Genomic DNA, 19,893 nt, shown 5'->3' on the forward strand with positions numbered 1-19,893 from the left:
CCTCCGCCCTTCGCGGTGTCTCGGGTGTTTTCAATCCGAGCCGGGCGGGAGCGGATTGCGGGAGAGGCCGGGGAGGGGCTGCGGAGAGGCTGCGGTGGGGGCGGTGTGGGTCAGGCGTACGGAGGGCAGCCCGGAGGGCTGAGGGGCCGCGGGGTCCTCGGTGAGCGGCGGCGCGGAGGCGGCAGAGCGGGGCGAGGGCCGAGGTGAGCGGCGGCTCCGGGACGGGACGGGACGGGGCGGGGCGGACAGCGAGATCTGCGAGGTGACGGCTCTGCCCTGCACCGACCGGGGGGCGGGAAGGGTCAGAAGAGTCCCGAGATAGTCCCGTGGAAAGAGGCGGGGGGTAGGGGTAGGCGGCTCGGTCCGAGATGAGCAGAGGATCGGGGGTCGGCCCTCAGTGGGCGGGGAAATGTGAGGGGACTCGGGGGGCTCGTTCCAGAGGGACGGGGGAGAGTGGGGGCAGTCGGAGGTTCGTTCTGGATGGATGAGGGAGAGTGAGGGGAGTCAGGGGACTTGTTCTGGATGGGGGGGCAAAAGTGAGGGGAGTCGGGGGTTCGTTCTGGATGGATGAGGGGAAATGAGGGGACTCAGGGGTTCGTTCTGGATGGACGGGGGGCGCTGGGAAGGGGTGAGGAGGGCCCGGGGGGTCGGTCCCAGATGGATAAGGAATCGGGAGTCGGTCCTGGATGGACGAGGGGGTTTGTGGACGGCCGAGAGAAGCCCGGGTGTGTTTGGGGTGCAGCAGGTGGGTGCTGGGAGTGCCGGGTGGGGGTGATGGTGCTGACGGTCAGGGGTGTGAACAGACGGGAAAGGAAGGGAGCAGGAGCTGTTCATGGGGTTGTGGATTATCCCGAGTTGGAAGGGATCCGTGAGGATCACGGAGTCCAGCTCAGCTGTGTAATCCAGGCAAATCCTGCAGGCTCTGGAAGGAGCTTTGCCCTGGTGGTTTGTGCGGGCAGGGCTGAGCTCTTGGGGGGCTGGCTGCCGAAAATGAGGGGGCTGGGGGCGCTTGGGGGGGCAGGAATCCTCCTCTTGGGGAGGTTACATCTGGGAGAAACTTCTGTCAGCTGGGCAGGGAAGATTCTGGGAAAAGGCTCAATCGGGTGTGGGGAGGGAGGTCGGCACAGGTGGAGGAGGAGCAGGATGCCTTGGAAAGGTCTGGTTTGGGATCTTTGCTGGCAGGAGGAGCCTGGTTTGTGGGCTAGGAAGGGAGGAATGAGGCACATTCCAGGTGTGGAGCTGCAGCTGGGAGGTGTCCCAGGGGGTGACTGGCAGCTTGTGCTGAGTTTTGGGGAGCTGCAGAGGGCTGGGTTTGGGACTGTGGGTGTTCCTGTGCCACTCCGTGGAAAAACTTGGTGCTTGGGAGAGAAAGTGCCAGGATTTGAACCCCTGAAGTGTGACAGGGAGCGATGAACGTTGGCGTGGATCAACCAAAGACCTGGAGCTGTGAGGGCCATGCTGAGCCCTGGGCAATAAAACCTGCAGATGAGGGTTTGCTTACAGGGAAACCCAGTTTTGGACTGGGCTCTGGGAGAGCTGCAGAGGGGTTTTTGGGGCTGTTTGCTGTGGGGATGCACAGCACGAGCTCCTCAGGCTGGCACCGGGGTGCCAAGGACAGACACTGCGTCAGGAGGTGCTGCTGGCAGCAAGGCTGCCTGGGCACTGGGACAATTTTCCAGTGGGAAGTGGTGGAGCAGTAGTCCCTGGGAGGGAATTGAGAAGCTCACTGGGCAGTATTTATTCCCAGGCACAGTTGCAGCCCCGGGCTCCTCTTGGTCTGACTCTGCTCACGGAGCGTGGTGGGAGGTGACTCCCTGTGCTGCTGCCCTTGGAGTGTCTGCCCCTCACCTTTGTGGCTCTGTCTGAGGCAGGCAGGTCTCTTCCTTTGGGATTGTTCTGCACAGAGCAGCTTGGACTGACCCCAGCCTTTCCCAGATTCCAGAATGAGTTCCATGCTGAGCTCTGCCCTGCGGAACCTCCCCGTGTCCTCAGCGTGGGCTGCCGGGGCCCGTGAGTATCCTCAGCTTTCATTGCTGGGCCATAAACTTCTGGTTGAACTCTTGGGTTTGGAGGGGACCCGGGGGTTTCAGTCTGCCCTGTTCTCACCTTTAAAAGGCTGAGGATGTTTGATTTTTAATCCCTGATTACATTGTTGCCTTGGTTGTCCCTTCTGGCATCATATGGGGAGGAGTCTTGAGCAGACAGAAAGTGTGTCAAGTTTCTGGACAGAGTAAACTGCCCAACGCCCTTCAGGTGGTCACGTGTCTTACAGTGACATAATTTGATTTTTTAACCCTTCTTGCAGAAACCAAGACTGTTTCTGACATTTTTTTGGGCATTTTTTTCCCCTTTCTTGTTTTTCAGTTGCTCGATCATTCAGCTGCTCCTCACAGTTCCAAACTGCAGGTAAGAGGAAAACACCAGGAATCTCAGTGGGTCTGTGCTAGACAAGGCTCTTTTGGAAGCTGCCTCCCTTTCCCAGAGTTTTGTCCCACTTAAATCTTAGAAATGGTGCAGAGTGGTTCAGGTGTTCCTGAAAAGCTGCAAGCAAGGAAAACTTCAGGCAAACCAGTGTTTGCAGCAGAATCCTCTCATCCTCTGAGGGCCTCTGGCTCCCAGCAGCCATTCCCAGTTTGTTGTCATAGTCCCCAGTGAGTGGTTGGGGTGATCCATGCTCTGGGTTCACTGTGGGGGTTGCTCAGGTGGCTCAAGCTTTGGGATTTTGGGAACAGGCCTGGACAGCAGCTCCCCATCATCCTCTGGGCTTTGGGAACAGCCTGAGGGAATCTCCAGGCAGTGCTGGAGTTTCAGCCTGGCGCTGGCCTGTGGAATGATGCTGGATCATGACATCCCTTGTCTTGGACCTCTCCCACTGGGGGGAGAATTTCTTCCCATTAGGAAGAAGTCCTTGGCTGTGAGGGTGATGAGGCACAGGCCCCATCCCTGGAAGTGTTCCAGACCTGCTTGGATGGAATTTGGAGCACCCTGGGGTAGTGGAAGGTGTCCCTGCCCATGGCAGGGGTGGCACTGGATGAGCTTTAAGGGGCCTTCCTATCCCAAACCATTCAAACATTCCAACTCAGGTGTCCTGCCTTCCCTACTTTCCACTTATGCACCAAAAGAGGACAATTTTCTTTGTTTTCTGGAAGTTTCTGCCGGATCTATATTAAAATTGCTGAGATTCTTGTCACCATCACTTCTCTCTTCACAGCCCAGCCCAAGACTAAGAAGACCTTGGGCAAAACTGGGGTGAAGAATGTGGTGGTGGTGGAGGGTGTCCGCATTCCCTTCCTGCAGTCTGGCACCTCGTGAGTATCAAAGAGGAGTAAAACACAGAAAACACCCCCTGACTTGGTTAATACTCCACTCTTTCTGGGAACAAACCTCACTTGTTCATTTTAATGTAGTTATTCTTGGGCCTGAGGGCTCAGGAGGTGCCCTGAGTTGGGCTGCTGCAGTTATTCCACCTTATTTAGTGCAAAAAAGTGGTTTGAAGAAGGTTGGCTGTGTGAATCCTGGCAAGGGTAAGGACTTATGGAGTGTGTCTAGAGAAAGCAGTTGGAGAATCTGTAGCAGATGAAACAACAAGTTTCACAAAACTGGCAAGACTGGGACCAAGAATCTGCTGTAGGCTCTTCCTGGATTGTTGTGCCACCAAATCCACACCTGAACTAGAGCCACACCTGACTGTTGGGTTGGAAAAGGGATTTCTTTATGGGATCACTGCTGCTTTTCTGTGGGTTTAGTGCAGTGATTGGAGCCCCTCTGCTCTGCAGCCAGGCTGGGAGAGCTGGGGGGGCTCCCCTGGACAGGAGAAGGATCCAGGGAGAGCTCACAGCCCCTGGCAGGGCCTGAAGGGGCTCCAGGAGAGCTGGGGAGGGACTGGGGACAAGGGACAGAGGGACAGGACACAGGGAATGGCTTCCCAGTGCCAGAGGGCAGGGCTGGATGGGATCCTGGGCAGGAATTGTTCCCTGGGATGGTGGGAAGGGGCTGGAATGGAATTCTCAGAGCAGCTGTGGCTGCCCCTGGATCCCTGGCAGTGCCCAAGGCCAGGCTGGACATTGGGACAGTGGGAGGTGTCCCTGCCATGGCAGGGGTGGAATGGGATGAGATTTAGTGTCTCTTCCAACCCAAACCAATTTGTGATTCCTTGAAATGTTTATTCAGAAGCATAATGGAGCATTTCTGGTCCATCCTCAGCTCTTGTTGCTTCTCAGTGCTCACAGGAGAGTTCTGTCCTGATTTCTGTACTGAGAATTCTGCACTGATTTCTCACACCTCTGAGTTTCTCCCTCTCTTCACCTTCCAGGTATGCTGATCTGATGCCACATGACTTAGCCAGAGCAGCACTGCAGTAAGTAAATGGAACACTGGAAGGGCTCAGAATTCCTGTTTAACTGTTGAAGTTTCAGGGTTGCAGAGCCAAGGCTCTGGGCTTGGCTCTGAGCAGCTGAGGCACTTTTAGTTTTCCTGGCTCTCTCCACAGTGGTGGGTGGCTGAAACATTGGGGTTTGTGTTGTTGTTGGGGTTTTCAATTGGTTGGTGTTGATGCAAAGAGATGGTGGTGGTGGCAAATTTTAATGAATTTGATGCCCAGCTGCGGTTTCCCAGACACAGATCAGAGCTGCTGCTGAGGTGTGCTCACATCTGGTGGGGAAAACAACCTGGGCAACACAGAGGAAATGAAGTGACAATGAAGATATTGAGCTAATTCTGTAACCCTCCTGTCCCTTCTGTCCTGAGGGTCATTAGAAGGGTTTGTTTGATGAGAGGCAGAGCAAAGTGCTGTGGAGAAGAGAGAAGGCTCAGAGAATCCTGGAGATGGCTGCCCCATCCCTGGCAGTGTCCAAGGCCAGGATGGATGTGGTTTGCAGCACCCTGGGGTAGTGGAAGGTGTCCCTGGAGTGACACTGGATAGGCTTTGGGGTCCCTGCCCACCCAAACCATTCTGGGAACCATTTGATGTTTCTGCCAGCCATTTTGTGGAAAGAGGGATGAAGGAAGCTATAAAGTAGCTGCTTTAATTAAGTTCTTTAATGACTTATAGTGAAATTATCACCATGATTGTTTGCAGCCCATAATCAGCTCCACTTCCCACAGGCACATGAGATTTCTTCTGAGGGGAGGACAGAAGCTGTGGCTCTGTTGTTGCCTTGTTCTCCAGCCAAGCTGGCAGGAAGAGGATGCTGGAGAGGTTATTATTTATGTGATGCAAATTCCCTTTGTTTTGATCCTCTCCTTAGGGGCCTGCTGACCCGGACCAATGTCCCAAGGGATGTTGTTGATTACATTGTTTATGGCACGGTTATCCAGGAGGTGAAAACGAGTAATGTTGCCAGAGAGGTGAGTTCTGTGCAGCATTTCCCTGGGAGTCTGACCTCTGCAACTGCTCTGGAGATGACAAATCCTTGCTAAAAATTAATTCCCAGTATTACTGTTTGTTTATATATGATTTGAGAGTATGAAGTGGTTGTGTAGTGTTGTCTGTTAAATTAGTTCCTGGGACTATAAGGAAAATGATTTTGTGATTCTCTGCCTCCTGTTGAAATCTCCCACAGATTTCATTTAGCAACATTTTTAATCAGATTTTCATATTTCAATGCTGTGAAGACTCTGCTTGACTCTTCCCTGCAAGGGAGTTGTGCTGAGGATTGCTGATCCCTCACTGCTAAATACCAGTTGCACTTGAATGCTGCCTTGCCCAATGTCCTGGGGAGGAGCAGAGGGTGCTCTGAGGCTTTGCTTTGTTGTGGTATTTATTTATTTCCTCAAGTTGGCTGTTCAGACACAGCGTTCACAGGATTTGAAGTGGAGCAGCTTTGCTGCCCTTTGTTCCAACAGCCAGAAAACACAATTCCTGTACTGTCCCCAGAGCAGCTGATCCTCTGGAGTCATGGGACAGGCAGCCTGATCTTTGCTAACCTGGAGCCTCTGCTGTGCTCTGCACCTGGATAAATCCATGATGTAACCTGGGCTCCCTGTGCAGCCTCAGCCTCGTGAATGGCAAGGCCTGGCTTTGGTCACCTGCCAGTCAAATGCGGCTGCAGGGTTATTTTAACTTGGGAACAACTGCTGACCTTTCAACCAGTTGGCCACGTCCCAAGTAGGGAAGGGCTCTGGGAGCTGCTCCGGGCTGCTCAGATGAGTCACTGCTCTGCAGTTTGCTGCTCTCTGTGAAGCCACAGCGCCTTGTGCTGAGTGGTCTCAATCACCCTTTTCACTTATTTGCCAATAAAATGGAGCAGAGATAATGCTGAGTAGTTGGAGGTTCTTTTGATGTGATTTTTTTTTAAATGTGAGGGTGAGGAGTGTGATTAGTTTGTCTCTTTATTAAAAAAGCGTGGAGGGGCAGTGACTGTTCTCAGTGTGGCCGAGAGCCTCAGCAGCAGCCTCAGCTCCTGCCTCCAGGGTCTGGGGAGGGGAAGAGCTGCTGCCATAATTAACTAGGTGAAAACTCCATGTCTTTGTCTTCGGCTCCACCTGGCAAGGTGTGCTGGGTGGGCAGCTCTGATCTGAGAGCAGCAGCTGTAGGTTTAACAGCCACTCTTGTTGTTGCAGGCTGCCTTGGGAGCAGGATTCTCTGACAAAACTCCGGCCCACACCGTCACCATGGCCTGCATTTCCTCAAACCAGGCCATGACCACAGGTATGTGGGCTGGAAGGACGAGCTGTGGGGTTGAAAGAGAGCTTGGGAATCCTTTTACAGCCCTTATTCAACTTGCACTGCTTGTGAATGTAAAAAGCCAACTGAAGAAATGCTGAAATGGGAGGAAAAATGGAGTTATTTAGCCTGGGGAAAAGGAAGCTCAGGGGGGACCTTGTGGCTCTGCACAAGTCCCTGCCAGGAGGGGACAGCCAGAGGTTGTTGGGCTCTGCTCCCAGGGAACAGGGACAGGACAAGGGAAAATGGCCTCAGGCTGGGCCAGAGGAGGTTCAGACTGGACATCAGCAGGAATTTCTCCCCGGAAAGGGTGATCAGGGATTGGAAGGGACTGTCCAGGGAATGGTGGAGTCCCCATCCCTGAAAGTGTCCAAGGAATTCCTGGATATGACACTCAGTGCTCTGGGCTGTTGACAAGGTGGGGATCAGTCACAGGTTGGATTTGATGCTCTGGGAGGTCTTTCCCAGCCTCAGTGATTCTGTGGAAGTTTTTTACCCAACAAAATACAACATGAACCGAGTGTCTGCTGTAGGCCTGCAGCAGCATCTCTGCCCAGTGTCCATGTTTATTTGGGAGGTAAAGACCCATGGTGAGAAAGTTGCTCCTTTCAGGCTCCTTTTATCTTTGGTTTAACCTAAACAGGGCTAAGAAATGGAGCCACAGCTCAAACTGCTGGGGCTGTCCTTCCCTCCCTGTCCGTGTGACAAGGACAAGTGGGAGCCAAGTGACAGAAGCTGACACTGTGTGAGCTTCCAGCCTCTTCCAGGGGCTGGAGGAGGAATGCAGGAGTAGCCAGGGCTCTGTCAAGGTTGAGTGTCCCTGCTCTGGCAGCATTCCTAGCAGTGCCTCTCTATTGAATTTCTCACAGAGCCAGATGTGTTCAGCTCTGTGAGGGTTCAACACCTCTGAGGGTGTCCAGCACCTCACAGAAAATGGCTTAAAATAATGAGTGAGATGGCATGATGGAGTGTGTCTTGAAAAAGCAAAAAGGTTTTAATAAAAGAAGAAAATAATACAAAACAAAAGAACAAAGCTGCTCACAGTGTAGGGACAGGTCCCACACAGCTGCTGCAACACCCCGAAAATGCTCTGAGAAGCCTCGTGCTCTTCCTGAAATACTGAATGTTTTGAGTGGGTTTTTTTCATCAAACAGCCCAACAGAGAACAGCTCCATTTCTGAGGAACAGCTAAAGAGACCATCAGTATTTTGTCTTGGTGTGAGCTAATTACTGCCAGGATGTCCTGGTTTGGAAAAACAGGTGTCTGCCAAGGAAAGCTGGTGCTTTCCTTGGAATGGAGAATGTAAACCCCCTCCCTCCAAATTATTATAATTTTACAGTTAAGGTGGTTTTCAGGCAAAGATATGGGAATAGGAATAACAGGTGTTTACTAGGAAAATTAAAAATACAAATGTAATAATAGAGAAGAAAACCCAAGCAAACAAGAAAAAAAATTCCTAGAAACACTGACAGAGTCAGAACACTCCTGACCGACCCCCTGTTGCTCAGGCTGTTGGTGTCAGCCCAGATCAATCCTCCTGCAGGGCCAGATGTGGTTCTGTGGGAGCAGAGATGATCCTGTAGAAGGGCCCAGTGGTGCTGAGCTGGGTCTGGTCTCCCTCTGGGAATCCAAACAGGCTGTGCTGGGGCTCTGAATGCCAGGTTTGATCCAGGTGGGAATGCTGGGCTCCTCCCCCTGGGTGGGGCATCTCCCCGTGGGATGATGGAATTGTCTCAGCCCTGCAGTGAGCCTGGATGGGCCATGGACAGCAGAGATCCCCTGGGGGAGGATGGGGCCTGGAGGGATAAAGAACAGTAACACAGCTGGTTTAACAGCTGCCTGTTAACAGAAGATCCTCCTGGAGTTATGAAGAATGGGTTATACAAGAGATAAAGAAAAGAAACACCTCCCCAACTGGTTTCCAGATATGGAAAATAGAATACATACTTTTAGTTACATATTGCAACCCAAGACACAGGAGAGCAAAGAAGTTTCTGGCTCCTATTACCTTGTAAAGAACAGCAAGATGTGAGTCTTAAACCTTTCCCTATATGGAAACACCTGCTGGGGTGTGGGGTGCATTCCTTCACACAGAATCAGAGAATCATTAGGTTGGAAAAGACCTCCAAGATCATCGAGTCCAACCCAACCTTAACCTCAACTAAACCACGTCACCGCGTGCCACATCCAGTCTTTTCTTTAACACATCCAGGGATAGTGAACCCACCACCTCCCCAGGTAGACCATTCCAATACTTTTTTTACCTTTTCTGTAAGAAATCTTTTTGCTCCTCCTGTCGTTGCAGGCGTGGGGCTGATCGCGGCCGGGCAGTGCGACGTGGTGGTGGCTGGTGGCGTGGAGCTCATGTCCGACGTCCCCATCCGCCACAGCAGGAAGATGAGGAAGACCATGCTGACCCTGAACCGAGCCAAGAGCCTGGGCCAGAAGCTCTCCCTCATCTCCAAAATCCGCCCTGACTACTTTACTCCTGAGGTATTTTTGGTTTTCAGGCATTTAGGTATTCAGTAAACTGGTTTAGAAGGTGTGAACAGGAAAATTTTTTTGGCCTTGATGGAAGGGGTTTAAGATGGGTGAGGTGGCTCCTGGGGTTCACTGTGATTTCTCTCTGTCCTCTGCTTTGGGTTAAAACATTGCTTAATGCATCTCACAACATTTGAGACTCTGCTTTTTCTTCCCACATGTTCGTCTTGAGTAAACCCAACTTAGTGCAAAACCACCTTCTGCAACTCCTGGACAAACTGCTGCAGATGACAGAAATAGAAGGTTTTTTTCCCATAAATATAAAGGTTATTCTGAAGTGTCAGAAGAATTCTAGGGTCAGAGGAATTTTAGTTGATAACAGAAGTAACCCCCTTAGTATTAGACAGGAATATCCTCAGTATATGAATTTGATTAATGCATCTTAAATAGGCCTTATGATTCCTGTTCTTGGCCAAATCCTGTCAGGGGCTGGATGTGTTCAGCTCCCCTGAAGAGCATCCCCAGGCCATGTCAGGAGCAGAGTGAGCCACTGCTCTGTTCTGGGGTCACTGTGGGGTGAGTTGCAATGTGGTGAGGATGGAAAGGGGCAGCACTTCCCTCCTTCCCACCCTGAGCTCTTCACAAGGAAACTGCATCCGTGTCATTCCCTTTAGTGTGAGTGCAGCAAGGCCCAGGTTTAAGTGTGGCAGAGCTGAGATAAGCATAAGATGTGAAAATTTCAGACTTGAATGAATGCATGGAGGGATTTTCCGAATGCTGCTGGAAGAACTAAAACTAAGCCAAAATCACCTCTGGGCTCTGCTTTTGGGTGAGGAGGTGTCTGACAAGGAGTTTTGAGGTCCCAGGATGTGGTGTTTGAGCTGAACCCGAAAGGCCTGGTCACCCTTTGTCATGGATTCCCTGTTAAATGCACAGGCAGCTGTTCTCAACACAGTTCTGGAACCCTTGGAGTAATTTCTTACACAAATTCTACATAAATAGTTCTAGCTGTTCTATCTAGGAGTGGTAGCAATGCTACTTTATGGTTTTTGTTATGTCTAGGGCTTAGTTAACTTTGCTACTGAACTTCAAACTAAGCTTTAGAGCTTTTTTAAATTAACTAATACAGACTCTTTATTTGCTTAAGGCACTTAAAATATTCTTATTTAAAATGAAAATTTACATTTCTACTTCATGTTTGCATTGATTTATGTATTTTAGTTTCTCTGAAGGTTTTAATTCAGCCCTTATATTTCTGAGTACTTTGTAAAGAGGGCCCAGAGAGATTTGCACCCCAACAAGCAGCAGCCTGGACCTTGTTTTTTTCCCAAATTTTTGAAGTGAGATGTTTCTCTGACACATTTGACAGACTCTGTTGTGGTCCGGTTGCCGTGTGTTAATCGCGCAACTCCGAATTAACAAAGGGAAGCGCCTCCCTCTGACCACACACCTCTGTGTGCTCCCAGGAGGTTTTGTTTGTTTTTTTTTTTTCTCTAACCTGTGCTGCCTTTCCCTCCCCTGGCTGGCAGCTGCCAGCTGTGGCAGAGTTCTCCACCAGCGAGACCATGGGACACTCTGCTGACCGCCTGGCCGCCGCCTTCGGTGTCTCCCGCCTGGAGCAGGACGAGTACGCCCTGCGCTCCCACACGCTGGCCAAGAAAGCCCAGGATGAGGGGCTGCTGCAGGACGTGGTGCCCTTCAAAGTGCCAGGTGACAGTGCCCGTGTGCCCCAGCCAGCGCTGCTCGCTGCTCCAGGGAGTTCTGGGGGGTCTGGGTGGGTTTTAGAGGGATCCGTTTGTCCCTGGAAAGCTGCTGGCGCAGGGATGTGTTTGTAAAGGGGATTTCTGAATCAGAACATCCCACACAGAACCGTGGGGTGGTTTGGGTGGGAAGGGACATTAAAGGGTCCAGTTCCAGCCCTGACACCTTCCACTGTCCCAGGGTGTTCCAAGCTCCATCCAACTTGGCCTTGGACACTTCCAGGGATTCAAGGGCAGCCTCAGCTTCTCTGGGAACTCCATCCCAGCCCCTCCTCGCCCTCACAACTAAGAGTTCCCTCCCAGTATCTCATCTGCCAATATCTCATCACCCTGCCTTCTGTCATGCCTTCACATATATAAATTTTTTTTCTTGCCAACCCCACATCTGTGCTAATGAGGTGACAGAGGAAGGAAAATCAGGACAGTTGGACGTGGAATTGCCCTGCTGTTCCACCAGGCAAAAGAAACCACCTTTATACCCCAGAATATCAACAACATTTACAAGCCTAACAAAATCCCACTCTGCTAACTCAGGTGCTGGATGGGAAGAGCTGGAATGTGGCAGGTTCCAGTTCACCAGGCCTCACACTCCTTGCTGGGAGGTGAAACAGTTTGGGGAGACCTTTAAGATGCCCCCTCACCCCCCAGGAGCCAGGGGACACTCCTTGCTGCAATACCTGATCTTTTGGGAACTCTAACTGATATCCTGGAGAAATTTGCCTTGTAGACCCACAGTTCAATGTGCTCTTTTTTATACAGTTGGTACTTTTTCTTAACAGGCTTACTTAGCAGTTAGCATAGTTGCAGAGGGATATATTTGGGTTTTCCCAGTGCTCTTTATTCCTCAAACTCAGCACGCAAATGTAAACTGATTTAAGATCAGCTCTGCATTTAGGCTTTTTAACCTAAATTTAAATTCTTTTCTCAACTGGGTTTCCCATGTGGCAATTTTTCCTTCCAGTAAGCAGATGGCAGCACTTTGTTTTTGCTGTCTTCTGAGGAAAAGTGAGGTAGCTTCAATTTTTAAGTGCTATTTTTAACCATGTTAAGTATCCTGATGCCACCAACAGATCTTCCTTTTTTCACTCCTCATGCTTGTCCTGAACCCCACAATCTTTTGATTTTTTTTTTTCCTCTCCGGAGTCCTGATGATGAAATTCTTGTGCTTTGCTGGTTTTCTGTAGTTTAAGTGTACTTTTTTCCTTCACCAGGCAAAGACACAGTCACCAAAGATAACGGGATCCGGCCGTCCTCCATAGAGCAGATGGGGAAACTGAAGCCAGCCTTTGTCAAGCCCTATGGAACAGTCACAGCAGCCAATTCCTCCTTCCTGGTAATTCCTGTTCCCAGCACTGTCAGCCAGAGGGGACAGCTGACCCTCTGCCTCTCTTAGCTGGCATCACCTGGGAATGAGCTTTGTGAAATGGACTGTTGCTGGATTTTCCAGGTGTAACTTGGAACTCCATTGTAATCTGGTGAATTTGGGTACTGGATTGTTTCATTTTAAAGTCCATCACAAAGCCCCTGAAGTTTTGGGATGTCTGACCTGTTTGCTTCTCTGTAGCTGCTTCACAAGAGTCAATCCCTCATGGAGGGATTCTGTCCCAGGATGGGATTGGTCACGTTGCACAACTGAAGTCAGTGGGTTTAGTCTGAATTTCACAGAATCATGGAATGGTTTGGGTTGGAAGGGACCTTAAATCTCATCCAGTCCCACCTCCCTGTCATGGACAGGGACACCTTCCACTGTCCTAAGTTTCTCCAAGCCCTGTCCAACCTGGCCTTGGGCACTGTCAGGGATCCAGGGGCAGCCACAGCTCTGGAGGGACAGGACACAGGGAATGGCTTCCACTGCCAGAGGGCAGAGTTAGATGGGATTTTGGGCAGGGATTGTTCCCTGGCAGGGTGGGCAGGCCCTGGCACAGGGTGCCCAGAGCAGCCCCTGGATCCCTGGCGGTGCCCAAGGCCAGGTTGATTGGGGTTTGTGATGCCTGGAGATAGAACACAAACTTTTCCAGACAACATTAGAATGACAGTATAAAAGCAAACCTCTCCTTGAAAGCCTTCAGGTACAGAATATGGTACAAATCCACATCCTGAATTAGATTTGTGCCATTTAATACAAGATTGGGCAATTAAAATATCCAGGTAATATTGTCCAATTAGAGGAGCAGTTAGTCCAATTAGAGAACCAGTAATTCCTCCCTGGGTTCTGCCCCATGGCAGCTCCTCCCCATCTCCTACCCTGCCTTTATCATCTCTGTGGTAACGGGGTCCAAAATTAAAAGTCCTCGGAGAAGTAACAGGCAAGACTAAACAATATTTTAGGAATGCATGGATAAGAGTTTGTTCACTGTGGGAAGGAAAGCTGGAAAAGCACTGGAAGTTATACCTAAGCTTTTAACAGTCCACAGAACTACAAATACATGAAGAATACCTAAAAGCTAAAAACTTTGAGCACTTGGAACAACCTGGGGTAATGGGAGGTGTCCCTGCCCATGGCAGGGTGTGGAACTGGATGTGATTTAAGGTCCCTTCCAAACCAAACCATTCCATAGTTTGATGTGCCAAGCCCACGATGCTCATTTTTGTCTTGTGGTGAGCCTGTGGCTTGTGTCAGCCTGGAATTATTCTCATTTTTGGGATGGAACTGGGAGGACAGCTGAGTGTTTGGCATAACCAACTTGTCCCAGGCCTGGCAGGGCTTTTAGGCCCCTCTGTCCTGGGTGAAAGCAGGGGGAATTGTGCCTGGTTATGGGAATTGTGGGTTGTGAGGAAATGCTTCAGCCGTGTGTGTGCTGGCATCACTAGTGATCATCCATCCCTCCATCCACTCAATGCAGCAGCCTTGTCTTCTGGCCCCTGTCATGGTGGGGTGTCCTGGAGGCTCTGGGGATGTTCAGGTCCCCTCTTGGTGAGGGCTGTGGGGCTCAGGGTGTGCAGTTCTTCACTCCTCACCCTTCTCCCTGCCCGTTGCAGACCGACGGAGCGTCAGCAATGCTCATCATGTCTGAGGAGAAGGCCCTGGCCATGGGATACAAACCAAAGGCCTATCTAAGGTAGGAGAGGCTGCTCCAGTGGCCTCTGCTCCCTCTTCCTGCTCATCTCCCTGGCACTGACAGCCCTTTTCCTGCACAGGGATTTCGTCTACGTGTCCCAGGATCCCAAGGACCAGCTGCTCCTGGGGTAGGTGGAGATGGAGAGCATTCCCCTCACAGCCCCTACTCCCACAACAGCCAGGCTGTGTTTTTGGCAAGTGCTTCAGGAGATGCTGCATCTCTTCAGGCCTTCACCAGGTGGCAGGAACACCCCAGGATTGCTGGGGCACCTCAGCAGTAGTTGTGGGGATGGGCAGAGCTGGGCCGTGAGCCCAGAGAGAAGGATGTGACTCTGGAAAAAGGGGGATGGTGCTGACAGGGAACACGGATGCAAGATTTGTGTGTCTTCCCTCCTCCAGCCCCACCTATGCCACTCCCAAAGTGCTGGAGAAGGCCGGGCTCTCCCTGAGTGACATCGATGTCTTTGAGTTCCACGAGGCTTTTGCTGTAAGTGCTGGAAATCTGGGATGGCTCCCTGCAGCCACCTGCTTTGGGTTATCACCAATGTCACCCTCTCCTCCCTTGCAGGGGCAGATCCTGGCTAACCTGAAAGCCATGGATTCGGACTGGTTTGCACAGAACTACATGGGCAGGAAGTCAAAGGTAAGGCACAGTCAGGACGTTTTCCTCCTTGTCCTGCCCCTCCAGGTCCTTGTCCCCTCTGCAGCTCTTCTGGAGTCCCTTTAGGCCCTGGAAGGGGCTTTGAGCTCTCCTTGGAGCCTTCTCCAGGTGAGACCCCCAGCTCTCCCAGCCTGGCTCCTGAGCAGAGGGGCTCCAGCCCTGGGAGCAGCTCTGTGGCCACCTCTGGACCCACTTTTCTCTCCAGTTCAGTTCAACTTTGGGGTTTCTGGCCTCTCTCCTGGCAGCTGCTGGTGCTGCCCAGCTGGGCTCTGGCTGTGTCCTGTGAGGAGCAGTGATGCTCCTTGAGCTCGGGTTAGCAAATCCCAATTTATGCGGCTTCTTTGGGAAATTAAATTTCTTTGGGATGCTATTCCCGTGGTCGGCAGGAGGTGGAGATACAGAGCCACAATCCTTGTAGAGGAGGGTGTTTAGAACAGTGCAGGGGTTCCCTGAGGGGCTGCAGGTGAAGCAGGAACTCCTTTGGAGTGGTTTTATCCCCTCATCAGCCACCTGGATGTGCCATCCTGGACCTCTGTAGGCTTGGGGCTGGGATTAGGTGGGATGACCCCCTTCCAGCCAGGTGATGATGGGATGTGTCCCTCAGCGTGTCCCTCTGTGTCCCCACAGGTTGGAGCCCCTCCCCTGGACAAGTTCAACAACTGGGGGGGCTCCCTGTCCCTGGGACACCCCTTTGGGGCCACCGGCTGCCGCCTGGTCATCACTGCTGCCCACAGGCTGAAGAAGGAGGGGGGACAGTACGGCCTGGTCGCTGCCTGTGCTGCAGGAGGGCAGGTAATGGTGCTGTGCTGCAGCCTGTGCCCTTGGGAGAGGGCAGGAATGGCAGGGCTGATCCTGCTGGGACTCTGCAATCCTGTCTGGTTACCCCAGCTCTGCGTGCTGGATGTTCAGAGCTCCCTCTGGCTGCCCCCCATCACCACTCAGCCCTGTCCCTGTTCCCTGGGAGCAGAGCCCGAGGCCCCCTGGCTGTCCCCTCCTGGCAGGGACTTGTGCAGAGCCACAGGATCCCCCCTGAGCCTCCTTTTCTCCAGGCTCAGCCCCTTTCCAGCTCCCTCAGCCCCTCCTGGGGCTCCATTCCCTTCCCCAGCTCCCTCAGCCCCTCCTGGGGCTCCATTCCCTTCCCCAGCTCCCTCAGCCCCTCCTGGGGCTCCATTCCCTTCCCCAGCTCCCTCAGCCTCTCCTGGGGCTCCATTCCCTTCCCCAGCTCCCTCAGCCCCTCCTGGGGCTCCATTCCCTTCCCCAGCTCCCTCAGCCCCTCCTGGGGCTCCAGACCCTTCCCCAGCTCCCTCAGCCCCTCCTGGGGCTCCATTCCCTTCCCCAGCTCCCTCAGCCCCTCCTGGGGCTCCATTCCCTTCCCAGCTCCGTTCCCTGCCCTGGACAAGCTCCAGCCCCTGCAGGTCTCTCCTGTCAGGAGGGGCCCAGAGCTGCCCCAGCACTGGAGGTGCCCCAGCAGTGCCAGCACAGGGGACAAGGACACTGCCCTGGCCCTGCTGCCCCCCAGAGCTGGCACAGCCCAGGGGCCAGAGGGCTCTTGCCCACCTGGGCACCCCTGGGTTCGTGTCCAGCTGCTGTGGCTCATGTTCTTGATGCTGTGCCTGGGAGCCTGGGTGTGTGTCAGTATTAATTAGTCCCATCTCTGTTAATGAGGCATTTCTGTGATGTTTTGTCTGTCTGTGTTGCAGGGACACGCGATGCTGGTGGAGCTTTACCCCCAGTAACAGCACCGGGAGCGTGGCCCCTCCGTCCTGTGCCTGGCGATGCCATTTCAATGCACTAATAAATCCTACACCCAATCCTTCTTGGAGAGGGGATTTGTGGCCTTTGTCAATCCCTTTTATCTACTCAGCCAGTAATTTTTATCTAATGAGCACGCTCTATTCCACTTCCAGGAGAGGAGCAGTTAATGTGGCTCTGAGTCTCTGCAGGCTCCTCGTAACTGTCTGATCCCTCTGGTAACTCTTCAGGATTTCTCCCACTGGGGAACAAAACTTATTCCAAAGCTCTCTGTGGAGAATTGTGTTTGGAGATCAGGAGAATGTGAAGCAGTGGAGGTGGGTGGGCTGAGAGGGGAGATAATGCTGTGGGAGGAGCAGTTCTTTGGGGCAGCAGGTTCAGTCCCAGGGCTGAGCTGGGCTCTGAGGGGGCAGTTTGCTCCATGCTGTCCAAATGCTGTTGGAATGAGCAGATTGCATCTGATGAATGAATGTCGCTGATGGAACTGCAATAAATCAGGACAAAACCCAGTTCTGGCTGTTTTCTTTCCCTCCCTTCACCTGAAATGCTTTGGGGACTGTTGCTGTGGTGGTGGCTGTGAGCAGACACCAGGTGTTGGCTCTCTGAAATCGTGGAATCACAGCTGGTGTGAGTGAGCAGAGGCTTTTAAAGGTCACCTAATCCACCCCTGCCATGGACAGGGACACCTCCCAGGCTGCTCCAGGCCCCAATGTCCAGCCTGGCCTTGGGCACTGCCAGGGATCCAGGGACTGCTCTGGGCACCCTGTGCCAGGGCCTGCCCGCCCTGCCAGGGAACAATTCCTGTCCAGGATCCCATCCAGCCCTGCCCTGGGGCACTGGGAGCCATTCCCTGTGTCCTGTCCCTCTGTCCCTTGTCCCCAGTCCCTCCCCACTCTCCTGGAGCCCCTTCGGGCCCTGCCAGGGGCTCTGAGTTGTTGATAAACTTCAAGTGTGCAGGGCTGTCTTTCTCCCACGTGTTGGGGATGATGAGACAGTTGTTCTTTTTTTTCATATCCTCATTTTCTTCATTTGCTCATGGCTTTGTGATGCTGAGGGGGCTGCTGTTACCTGGCAGGGAGCAGAGTTTCTCCTAAAGCGCCTCCCAAACACTTTCGAGTCCTTTTTATGACAGGAGCAGTTTCTGCCCCCACCAGCTGCTGCCCGGCCCCGCCAGGGCTCGGCTGAGATAAGAGATGGTGCAACACCTGGGCTGTCCTGTTTATTCTCCACTGGAAATCATCCACCACAGCACTGCTCCGGGGGGGACGGTAACTGCCAGGGCCAGACACGGGCCGGGATTGGTTTAGAATCACAGAATCCGGGTGGAAAACTGGGATCGTCACCGAGTCCAGCCCCAGCCCAGTGGGGCCGGTGATCCATGTGCGCCAGTTCCACATCCCCGCGGCTGTTAAACCCCTCCCGGGATGGGCACTCCAGCCCTGCCCCGGGCAGGTGTTTTTTGGGGGGTTTATCCCCCTCCAGGCCGCGGGGGCAGAGCAGCGCCCGGGGAGCTGCGCGCCGGGGCTGGGCCGGGCAGGGCTGAGCCCGTCGGGGGTGACTCATCCTGGAGGCTCATCCCGCCCCTCCCCGGCTCCGCCGCTGCCTCTCCCGTGTCCCCACCGCCCCCCCGGGGGACCCTCGCGGCCACCGGCACCGCCCTGGCTGAAGCCGCTCCGGTGAGTCCCGTGCCCGTGGGGCGTGGAAGGGGCTCGGGGTGGGCAGGGGTCCGGGTGGGCTGGGGGAGCCTCGGCAGAGCTCCCGGTGTGGACGGAGCCCACCCGAACCCGAACCCGAACCCGGGCCTCGGATCCCCGGGGTGCTCAGGGGGTCCCTCGTGCCCGGCAGGGCCATTTGTGGGGCGGCTCTTGGGGCGCGCCCGGGGCTGTGCCCGCGCAGCCGGGGCCGGGACAAAGGTTCCCTTCGCCTCCTGGGGCCGGGAACGGACACGGAGCGAGGCAGGAGGAGGGGGAAAGGAAAGAGGGGTCAGGGGTAGGAGGAGAGGGGGATAAAAAGGAGGGGGTCAAAGGTAAGAGGAAAGGGGATAGGAAAGAGCGGGTCAGAGGTAGGAGGGGGAGGATAAGAAGGAGCGGGTCAAAGGTAAGAGGAAAGGGGATAGGAAAGAGCGGGTCAGAGGTCGGAGAACGGGGGGCCGGGCGGTGCCGGAGTCCCCTGCGGGCTCAGGGCACGGGCGAGCCGGGGCCGGTGTCACCGGCGTGTCACGGCGGGACCGGCAGTGGAGCCGCGACCCCCGGGAGCAGCCCCCTGTGCTGGGGGGGCACGAGGGGGTGGCATCGGGGAGCGCGACAGCCCCCGACTGTCCCCCCAGGAGGGACCGTGGGGGGGGGGGTTTGCCAGGGTGGGGGGCTGGAGGGCTCTGGGGCGGGCAGGACATGGGGGGCTGCTGTGGGGGACCCCCCCGCTGATGGAGCCCCGTTTGCAGGGAGCCAGAACCGCCCCGTGCCCCGGCCCCGGCCCCACATGGAGCTCCCGGCACAGGGCGGGGCTGAGGAACCCCTGGAAAAGAGCCCCGAGGCCGAGGTGAGAATGGGCAGGGGCTGGGGACCCCCCAGATAACTGCAGTGGGGTCCCAGGGAACCCCAGTAGTGCGGGAGGGGGGACACCCATGGATGGGGATGTGAGACCCCCCAGGAGGAGGTTTGGGGACCCCCAGGGGTGGGGATTTAAGGGACCCCCATGGGCAGGGGGTGGGGGATCCCCACTGATGGAGGATGGGGGGTTCCTATGGGTAGTCATTTGTGGATCCCCGGGGGTGAAGGATGGGGGACCCGCACAGTCAGGGATTTTGGGACCCCCACGGGCCGAGGACAAGGGACAAGGGTGCAGCCACCAGCACCAGCGCAGGGCTGTGACCCAGGGCTGTGGGCGGGTCACTGCGGCACAGCGGCGGCAGCTTGACCCTGTGGCCTCCATGGGGGTCCCCGACGAGACTCCCCCTGTCCTCCCGCACAGGGTCCCGAGGGGCCGCGGCTCCCGGCGGGGCGGTGGTCGGGGCCCGAGGTGGGCTCCTGGCTGGCGGCGCACGGCGGGGCCGCGGGGCTGGCGGAGCTGGCCCGGGAACACGCCCTGACGGGCCGGGCGCTGCTGCGCCTCACCGAGGGGTCCCTGCGCCGCATGGGGGTCGCCCCGCGGAGCCGCCGCCGGGAGCTGCTGCGGGGGGTCCTGGGGCTGCGGCTGCAGCAGGAGGTGCAGGAGCTGCGGAGCATCGCCGGAGGTGAGAACCCCCCGCCCGGGGCTGGGCTGGGGGCGGGCACGGGCTGAACCCCCCGCCCGGGGCTGGGCTGGGGGCGGGCACGGGCTGAACCCCCCGCCCGGGGCTGGGCTGGGGGCGGGCACGGGCTGAATCCCCCGCCCGGGGCTGGGCTGGGGGCGGGCACGGGCTGAACCCCCCGCCCGGGGCTGGGCTGGGGGCGGGCACGGGCTGAACCCCCCGCCCGGGGCTGGGCTGGGGGCGGGCAGGGGCTGCACCCCCCGCCCGGGGCTGGGCTGGGGGCGGGC

The 19,893-nt window shown here is 54.9% G+C and overlaps 1 protein-coding gene across 6 annotated transcripts; it reads left to right on the plus strand.

The window, feature by feature from the left end:
• The first annotated feature begins 148 nt into the window (after window positions 1-148).
• HADHB (hydroxyacyl-CoA dehydrogenase trifunctional multienzyme complex subunit beta) lies at window positions 149-16,886 on the plus strand. 6 transcript variants are annotated; one of them, XM_083857222.1, is made up of 17 exons: window positions 176-262; window positions 1,748-1,806; window positions 1,936-2,010; window positions 2,365-2,406; window positions 3,212-3,308; window positions 4,313-4,357; window positions 5,247-5,346; window positions 6,562-6,649; window positions 8,971-9,158; window positions 10,676-10,856; window positions 12,118-12,239; window positions 13,886-13,965; window positions 14,045-14,092; window positions 14,364-14,451; window positions 14,533-14,607; window positions 15,253-15,417; window positions 16,326-16,886. In XM_083857222.1, the coding sequence occupies exons 3-17, from the start codon at window positions 1,944-1,946 to the stop codon at window positions 16,359-16,361; spliced, it is 1,422 nt and encodes a 473-aa protein (XP_083713348.1). In that variant the 5' UTR covers window positions 176-262; window positions 1,748-1,806; window positions 1,936-1,943; the 3' UTR covers window positions 16,362-16,886. The 6 variants fall into 6 exon arrangements, with proteins under 6 accessions (XP_083713344.1, XP_083713345.1, XP_083713349.1 ...); XM_083857218.1 differs by having other exon boundaries at window positions 149-203; window positions 1,748-2,010; XM_083857219.1 differs by lacking the exon at window positions 1,748-1,806 and having other exon boundaries at window positions 159-262.
• Window positions 16,887-19,893: the final 3,007 nt, after the last annotated feature.

Source organism: Zosterops lateralis (assembly GCF_965231275.1).
Source record: "Zosterops lateralis genome assembly, chromosome: 3".
In the NCBI taxonomy this organism is placed as follows: Eukaryota; Metazoa; Chordata; class Aves; order Passeriformes; family Zosteropidae; genus Zosterops; species Zosterops lateralis.

Excerpts from the sequence above, each read along its gene's own strand:
- HADHB (XM_083857218.1), top strand. The coding sequence starts at position 1,944 with ATGAGTTCCATGCTGAGCTCTGCCCTGCGGAACCTCCCCGTGTCCTCA. Across the intron at positions 2,011-2,364 it reads AGCGTGGGCTGCCGGGGCCC|TTGCTCGATCATTCAGCTGC; the intron begins GTGAGTATCCTC and ends CTTGTTTTTCAG. Across the intron at positions 5,347-6,561 it reads CGAGTAATGTTGCCAGAGAG|GCTGCCTTGGGAGCAGGATT; the intron begins GTGAGTTCTGTG and ends TTGTTGTTGCAG.